At 41.3% G+C, this 9,415-nt stretch overlaps 1 protein-coding gene across 1 annotated transcript; it reads left to right on the forward strand.

The window, feature by feature from the left end:
• Nucleotides 1-667: 667 nt before the first annotated feature.
• LOC309974437 (UDP-N-acetylglucosamine--peptide N-acetylglucosaminyltransferase 110 kDa subunit-like) lies at nt 668-3,808 on the forward strand (the record flags this gene model as incomplete). The annotated part of the gene is made up of 1 exon (XM_082859047.1): nt 668-3,808. One exon carries the CDS (start codon nt 668-670, stop codon nt 3,806-3,808), a length of 3,141 nt encoding a protein of 1,046 aa, XP_082715173.1.
• Between the last annotated feature and the right edge of the window lie 5,607 nt (nt 3,809-9,415).

Consider the following 9,415-nt stretch of genomic DNA (forward strand, 5'->3'; position numbering starts at 1 on the left):
CTAGAGAAAGTCTGCACGCAGCATTGAAGACCCAACGCAGCCAAAATAAAAATAAATAAATAAAGATAAATAAATTTAATTTAAAAAAAGTAAGACTCAGGTTTGAGGCATGAGAAGTATGATGAGGAGAAATTAGCTAATCCTTTCAGAACTTTTAAAATATCAAACTCAGTCTCTAAGATTTTAGCATTATATACAACATTGGTTACTTGTTAGTGGTTTGGGAAGGCCAATTTAAAATTTTCTGATCTTACTGTATTGAAATTCACGGCCCTAATGTTTTCCACATTGACTATATGAATGATGAAGTAAAGTCAATCGTGTATTTCCTTTCCAACTGGACAGAAAACAAAATTTTAAAAAGTGTTTGGACTACTGACTTTTGATTTCTTCTAAGGCAAGTGTATAGGTAATTTTTATTCCCTGATTAGGAGAAAAATGGTGGAAGAGGGCAGGGTTAAGAATTAAGATTTCAAGAGCGTGAGAGGTAGATGGCCAACCAGAGTTCCTAAGTTTCGGTGCGTGTTACTGTTGCCGCCGCTTAAGCCTACCAAAGCAGTGGTACGGCTGCTGCCCTCGTATTTGCTACCTCTAGAAACATTCTTGCCAGTAGTGGCGGCAGCGGGACTCAATTACCCCCTTTTCTCACTCTCTCCAGAAGCTCCAGATGGCGTCTTCTGTGGGCAACGTGGCCGACAGCACAGAACCAACAAAACGTATGCTTTCCTTCCAAGGGTTAGCTGAGTTGGCACATCGAGAGTATCAGGCAGGAGATTTTGAGGCAGCTGAGAGACACTGCATGCAGCTGTGGAGACAAGAGCCAGACAATACTGGAGTACTTTTATTACTTTCATCTCTACACTTCCAGTGTCGAAGGCTGGACAGATCTGCCCACTTTAGTACTCTGGCAATTAAACAGAACCCTCTTCTGGCAGAAGCCTATTCGAATTTGGGGAATGTGTACAAGGAAAGAGGGCAGTTGCAGGAAGCGATTGAGCATTACCGGCATGCATTGCATCTCAAACCAGATTTCATCGATGGTTATATTAACCTGGCAGCCGCTTTGGTAGCAGCAGGCGACATGGAAGGGGCAGTACAAGCTTACGTCTCTGCTCTTCAGTGCAATCCTGATTTGTACTGTGTTCGCAGTGACCTGGGGAACCTGCTCAAAGCCCTGGGTCGCTTGGAAGGAGCCAAGGCATGTTATTTGAAAGCAATGGAGACGCAACCGAACTTTGCAGTAGCTTGGAGTAATCTTGGCTGTGTTTTCAATGCACAAGGGGAGATTTGGCTTGCAATTCATCACTTTGAAAAGGCTGTCACGCTTGACCCCAATTTTCTGGATGCTTATATCAATTTAGGAAATGTCTTGAAAGAGGCACGGATTTTTGACAGAGCTGTGGCAGCTTACCTTTGTGCCCTAAGCTTGAGCCCAAATCATGCAGTGGTACATGCCAACCTGGCTTGTGTATACTATGAGCAAGGCCTGATGGATCTGGCAGTAGACACCTACAGGCGAGCTATTGAATTGCAACCACATTTCCCTGATGCTTACTGCAACCTAGCCAACGCTCTGGAAGAGAAGGGCAGTGTTGCCGAAGCAGAAGATTGTTACAATACAGCTCTGCGGCTGTGTCCCACCCATGCAGACTCTCTAAATAACCTAGCCAATATCAAAGGAGACCAGGGAAACATTGAAGAGGCAGTTCGCTTGTATTGTAAAGCATTAGAAGTCTTCCCAGAGTTTGCTGTTGCCCATTCAAATTTAGCAAGTGTATTGCAGCAGCAGGGAAAACTGCAGGAAGCTCTGATGCATTATAAGGAGGCTGTTCGAATCAGTCCTACCTTTGCTGATGCCTACTGTAACATGGGAGACACTCTAAAGGAGATGCAGGATGTTCAGGGAGCCTTGCAGTGTTATACTCGTGCCATTCAGATTAACCCTGCACTTGCGGATGCCCACAGCAATCTGGCTTCCATTCACAAGTATTCAGGGAATATTCCAGAAGCAATTGCTGCTTATCGCACTGCTCTGAAGCTTGAACCTGATTTTCCTGACGCTTATTGTGATTTGGCTCATTGCCTGCAGATTGTCTGTGATTGGACAGACTATGATGAGCGAATGAAGAAGTTGGTCAGCATTGTGGCTGGCCAGCTGGAGAAGAATAGGTTGCCTTCTGTGCAGCCTCATCATAGTATGCTCTATCCTCTTTCTCATGGCTTCAGGAAGGCTATTGCTGAGAGCCATGGGAACCTCTGCTTGGATGAGATCAGTGCCCTTCATAAACCACCGTACGAACATCCAAAAGACTTGAAGCTCAGTGATGGTCGACTGCGTGTAGGATACGTGAGTTCTGACTTTGGGAATCATCCTACTTCTCATCTTATGCAGTCTATTCCAGGCATGCACAATCCTGATAAATTTGAGGTATTCTGTTATGCCCTGAGCCCAGATGATGGCACAAACTTCCGAGCGAAGGTGATGGCAGAAGCCCATCATTTCATTGATCTTTCTCAGATTCCATGCAATGGGAAAGCAGCTGATCGCATCCATCAAGATGGTATACACATCCTTGTAAATATGAATGGTTATACCAGGGGTGCTCGAAATGAACTCTTTGCTCTCAGGCCAGCTCCTATTCAGGCAATGTGGCTGGGCTACCCTGGGACCAGTGGCGTGCTTTTCATGGATTATATCATCACTGATCAGGAAACTTCACCTGCTGAAGTTGCTGAGCAGTATTCTGAGAAACTGGCTTATATGCCCCGTACTTTCTTTATTGGTGATCATGCTAATATGTTCCCTCACCTGAAGAAGAAGGCAGTCATCGATTTTAAGTCCAATGGGCACATTTATGACAATCGGATTGTGCTGAATGGCATCGACCTCAAAGCATTTCTTGATAGTCTCCCAGATGTGCAGATTGTCGAGATGAAATGTCCTGATGGAGGAGACAACGCAGACAGCAGTAATACGGCTCTTAATATGCCTGTCATTCCTATGAATACTATTGCAGAGGCAGTTATTGAAATGATTAACAGAGGACAAATTCAGATAACAATTAATGGATTCAGTCTTAGCAATGGACTGGCAACTACCCAGATCAACATTAAGGCTGCCACTGGAGAGGAGGTTCCCCGTACCATTATTGTAACCACCCGTTCTCAGTACGGGTTACCGGAAGATGCCATTGTGTACTGTAACTTCAATCAGTTATATAAAATTGACCCATCTACTTTGCAGATGTGGGCAAATATTCTGAAGCGTGTTCCCAATAGTGTACTGTGGCTGTTGCGTTTTCCAGCAGTAGGAGAACCTAATATTCAACAGTATGCACAAAATATGGGCCTTCCCCAGAAGCGTATCATTTTTTCACCTGTTGCTCCTAAAGAGGAACATGTTCGGAGAGGCCAGCTGGCTGATGTCTGCTTGGACACTCCACTCTGTAATGGACACACCACAGGGATGGATGTCCTTTGGTCAGGGACACCCGTGGTGACTATGCCAGGAGAGACTCTTGCTTCCCGAGTTGCAGCTTCCCAGCTCACTTGTTTAGGCTGTCTTGAGCTTATTGCTCAAAATAGACAAGAATATGAAGACATAGCTGTGAAACTGGGAACTGATCTAGAATACCTGAAGAAAATTCGTGGCAAAGTCTGGAAGCAGAGAACATCTAGCCCTCTGTTCAACACCAAACAATACACAATGGACCTAGAGCGGCTCTATCTACAGATGTGGGAGCATTACGCAGCTGGCAACAAACCTGATCACATGATTACGCCTGTTGAAGTCACTGAGTCGGCCTAAATAATGACTGTGTGCACAGGAGAATTACCCTGTACCTGAGCCTCAACCTTCTGGGGGAAAGGGAACTACTTTTTCCTTATCTGTACAATACCATGCTGCAGATGGGTGACAGTCAATGATAAGAAATAGCACAGCCAGACTTGCTTCCTGCATGACCATGATCATGATAGGGAGAGACACAAGAGATGGGAAACTGCTGTTGCACAAGGAGTCTCCATAGAATTTTGCAGCAGCCAGGTGTCTGGAAGGTCTGGAAGGTAAGTCTGGAAGGTCTGATCTCCCTTGGTCTTCCATGGGATGGATGGTTAGTGTGGAGGGGAGATAGAGATTGCCCAGCCATTTTGTGATTATCATGGATTGATTGAGTCTTCTGAATTAATATTTTTCTTTATATTTTGGGTATTGGAGCTTTTAAAAATGTTTGGTTTCAGGTATTTTTATTCATGTGAAGTGTGTATGATTCTCTTGAGATAAGCTTTTAAGCTAAAATATTCCTTGTTTTAGTTTCTGAACTCTACAGATAAATGAGGACTTTGCTGGTGTAGTCTTTTTATAGGTTTTATAAACCACTTGAGCCTATATCAGTCATTTTAGTGTCTGACATAATGTTCGGAAGTATCAGTGCTTTGTTGGTTTATAGATGATGGCTTAAATTCTTTTCCTGGTCCGTTTCCTTCTTCCCTTCCCCCCACTTTAAAAATTCTCCTGTAACTTGGCTAACAAAAAACCAAGTCTGATTCAAAACCTCCCAGAGTGTTTCTCTTAACCGCATCATCTGGTGCCAAATGAAGATTCTTAGGAGCGATTATTAATTCTGAAGGGCACAGTTGTGGTACTGTCACTGATGATAATAATAATGGATTTTTGGCCTAGAGTTTTGACCTATTTCACCAGTGTTTACCGTTGACTGCCCCTCTATGCTGCTTCCAAAGGTGATAGTGTGTGTTAAGATTTTTACTTTCATTTCTAATGTTTGTTTGTTTTTTTTAGTGAGTCCTGTTCTACCTTTTTCTTTCAGCAGAAATGAAATCCCAGGTAAGTATACGTATTCAAATATTTGATCAGTAAGTCACAGTTATCTCCAGTACATTAAATAACTTTCATCAAAAAACATGTTATAGGTAAAAAGCTCTGAAGGACCAGCTATGTATATGATAATTATGTTTCAGACCTTCTAGGGTATTATATATAATAACTTGTCTTCTGGATGTGGTCTTGAAGTCTTTATGGATTCAGTCTCAGTAGTAGCGAACTGCACTGCTACTTGGTTTGGAGTACAAATTAGACTTTAGCCCTCCTGGAGGTTGAGTTTTTGGTATTGAAAACCATAGGAATGAAATTATTGTATTTCAACAAAGGATCGAGGGCTTGAGGCTTAAACAAGGCAACATACGTGTGGGAAGCAGTCAGCCTTGAGGGCAGGTAAGGACATGCCAGGCATGCCGCTGCTGCTCGAAGGGACTGTCCCTACTTGTTCCCCTCCTTGTTCCATTCCATGGGAGATAAATCACCAGGGCCCAGAGATCAGAAAGAATGTAAAATGAGACAAGCAAAGCTGTCTCCCCCCTGCACATGCAGGTTATTTTTGATGCTTCTGGGTTTATGGGTTTCCTCCCAGGGAAGTTAACCTTGAGCCGAGACAGTCTGTAGATAATGTAAACCACCATCTGGCAACCTTCCGATTTCTAGGCTAGATAATCTGCAACTGTAGCATAATAAAATTTGCCTTGCAACCATCAGTTGTCTTGGTCCTTCTGACCCCATCCGTCGGTGCTACTTCAGTTCCTTACCCCTTCCCTTCTGACCCTGGGCGGTGAGATCCTCTTTCTCCGGCTGGTCCGCGGCACACATGAATATATGTTTTTGTCTTGCTGTACTGCACCTGTGCTGTCTAGTAACAGATATTTTGTCTGCTAGTAGTGTTCTAGATTATGTCTTTCCAAAGCGCTGAGGCAGTGCACCTATTCTGTAGTTGCAGCTGATGCCTGAATGTAGCCTAGCTGACAAATTATTGATTAATAAGAACTTGAATTTCTCAAAGATTTGTACTGTTAACCAAAATCTGAGCAAGGAGTCTCAAATGTAATTCTTAGCCAGAATTACATGTTAATGAACCATTTAACAGTGTGAATCAAGGAACATCAGTGTAAGGATTTCTTTTAATTTATTTTTTACCTGCTTGAAATATCAGTTAAAGTTTGCCAGCTTGGTTGCAGATGAACGGACGTTTGAAGTTCACCAAACTACTTAATGTGGGATAGGATAATAGACTTCCAGCGCCCTCAAGGCTGTGACCTTGCAGCCATTTTACATAGCACATCCTCCTCCTATAGGGATGAACCTTTCCCTGGCCCGAAAAGTAGCAGCTCTGTTGAAGCTTTGCTTATTGTAACAGGCTTTTGTTTCCAGGTTACATGTCTGTGGAAGACTTAATTCTGAATAGAGATATAGATATTACTGGAAACTAATTGTTTTTTCTATTATACTCTGATTTATCAAAAAAGTAAAACATTTAAACTGTGCTACAGAAATTCAGAAGTTGTCTTGCAATCTTTAAACAATAAATGAATGAGTTGCCCTTAAAAAAAAAGGATTAAGCAGTTAAGCTGTTGGTCCCACATCAGACAAATTTTCCTATACCTTCTGTCAATATTGTTAACAGAGACTGTTATTTTATTAATCCTTATGATCCCGTGATTCTTTCTTTCATGTTTCAGGGCACAGCAGGTGAGAGAGTGGATTTGTTAAGCTGGGTGGGTTTATCCTTCTTTTATGCGTTCATTCAATTTTATGTTCATTTACTTATTGTACACACATGGCAATAGAAGCTGCTAAAGCAATCATTGCTATTCTGCAAAACAACAAGGCACAGAAGCAGATGTCTTTTTTCTGAGATTTCTCCCCCTAGGATTATTATGATTAAAGATCCTTTCCCCCCACTCCCTGGAGAGGACAAGGGGCTGCTCGCTGGAGGTTTTTTAATGACTTGGGTAAAGGCTCAAATATCCCCCCATTATGGTAATCCACCCCAGGGGCAAACCACACAAGAATATTATGAATTTATTTTATTTTTCTATCCTTGCAAAGGTAATACTCAGCTCATTAGAATATGAAAACTATACTGTCAAATTTCAGAATTACATGGATGAAGAAAATCACCAAAGTGGCATCATATCACGTGTGTTATAGTTGTATTTACTATATTGACTATATTAACTATGTTGTGTTAACAATATATTGTATAACTATATATTGAAAAGGCAAAATGCTGTAACTTATTTCAGAAAAAATAATTATGTTGGCAAACCCCAAATTGTACACTGTAGACAGGTCCTAGGAAAAGAAGATTTAATTCATAGTGGACAAGAGGTTAGCTTCTGTTTTCAGCCATGTGCTATTTCAAGAATTAAACGTCATGAATAATACAGGATATAAGAGGAATAGTCTAAAGACCGAAAAGCACATTTTGATTAGGAAAGAGAATTTATGGCTTAAGTCTTTTTTTTTTTAAGGAAAACTGCCTTATTACTATGAGATAAGAAAATTGTTTCCTTCTTTTCTTCCTTGCTTTCTTCTTTTTCTTTTTTTTAACCTTTTTAATTTTGGATATTTGACCTCTAAGCTGAGATGACTGAAAATGCCTCCTCTGGGCATCAACCTTTTTGAAAGACTTTTTCCCCCTCCCTAAGGGCTTTTTGTCTCTTGGAGGCATTGCCTACATTACTCACCAAGAGGCAAGCATTTGTCCTTGCACTAAATGCTGACATCTTCTGATAAGAGGGAAGCTGCAAAGTAGAAGAATTGAAGGTCAATATGTTGATAGTGGTCTCAAGAGCATTGATGTACATTTGTGTATTGGGGAAGGGGAGAGAAGCTTGAGAGTGGGCCAGTGGGGAGGGGTAAATATTTTGTGATGCTGTCTACCTATGGGCTTATAAAGTTTACAGCTGCATTAGGAGGACAAGCATTACCATTAGCATGAAAAGTAGGGCAGACCTCAGTTGCAAAAGCTTCTAGCCATACACATAGGGCAATACGTAAATGATACACCTTATTGCATTCACCCATTCACCCTCCCCTGTTCATGCGAATTGGAAATTTCAATCCATTTCAGAGAAGTAACACAACTATCGATCATTTTCCCTGGCACGAATCTTCCTAGAGCTCACGCACTAGCGCATGTGTCTTAGATTTAATATCTGATCACTAGCTGGATTGAAGCCAAGAGGTGGTTCCCAAAGTTGCTGCACATTAGAATCACCTGGGGAACTCTGAGACCTCCCTGTGCCCAGGCTCCTCCCTAGACCTACTGAATCAAAATCTCGGGGGCTGGGACCCAGACACCAATGTTTTTCTTAAAAGCTCTCTAGGTAATTCAAATGAGCAGCAAAGCTTGAGAAGCAGCCCAATAATGGGAACAAACTTATTTCACACAGATAAAGTGGGGCAATTCATATGTTAAAAGAACATGAATATATGTCCATGCCTCTCTCACGCTTTGTCACAGTTTACCCTTCCCCCTCCCCATATCCTCAAGTCTGTTCTCTAGTAAGTCTGTGTCTTTATTCCTGTTTTACCCCTAGGTTCTTCATGACATTTTTTTTTCTTAAATTCCATATATATGTGTTAGCATACGGTATTTGTCTCTCTCTTTCTGACTTACTTCTACACTGTTGGTGGGGATGTAAATTGGTGCAACCACTATGGAAACACTATGGCAGTTCCTCAAAAAGCTAAAAGTAGAGCTACCATATGATCCAGCAATCTTACTCCTGGGCAAATATCTGGACAAAACTATAATTCGAAAACATACATGCACCCCTATGTTCACAGCAGCACTATTTATAATAGCCAAGACATGCAAACAACCTAAATGTCCACTCACAGATGAATGGATAAAGAAGATGTGATATATATAAAATGGAATACTACTCAGCTATAAAAAAGAATGAAATAATGCCATTTGCAGCAACATGGCTGGACCTAGAGACTATTATACTAAATGAAGTAAGTGAGAAGGAGAAAGACAAATACCATATGATATCACTTATATGTGGAATCTAGAATATGATACAAATGAACTTACCCATGAAACAGAAACAGACTCACAGACATAGCACACAAACTTGTGGTTCCCGAGGGGAAGGGGGGGTGGGGGAGTGATGGATTGGGAGTTTGGGATTAGCAGAGGTAACCTATTATATATATGATGGATAAACAACAAGGTCCTACTGTATAGTACAGGGAACTATAGTCAATGTCCTGTAATTAACCATAATGGAAAAGAATATGAAAAATTATATATACGTGTAACTGAATCACTTTGTTGTACAGCATAAACTAAACATTGTATATCAACTATACTTCAGTAAAATAAATTTTTAAAAAAAGGAAAAAAAACATGAATATATATATATATATATATTTCTTTTTTTCCTCTTTATTCTGTTTGTGTTTCAAATAGGCTTTTTTTTTTTTCCTTCTGCAAAAAGCGTTATTGTTTCCATTTGGTCCAAGGCTTGGGAGAGGGCTCCAGGGCGGTTACAGAGCTGCCTAGTAGCTGCAGAGCAGGGCTTCAGGCAGAAGCTCTGATGCCAGAGGGGCTCC

The sequence above is a fragment of the Leucopleurus acutus genome (genome assembly GCF_964270905.1).
Source record: "Leucopleurus acutus genome assembly, chromosome: 17".
NCBI classification, from domain to species: domain Eukaryota; kingdom Metazoa; phylum Chordata; class Mammalia; order Artiodactyla; family Delphinidae; genus Leucopleurus; species Leucopleurus acutus.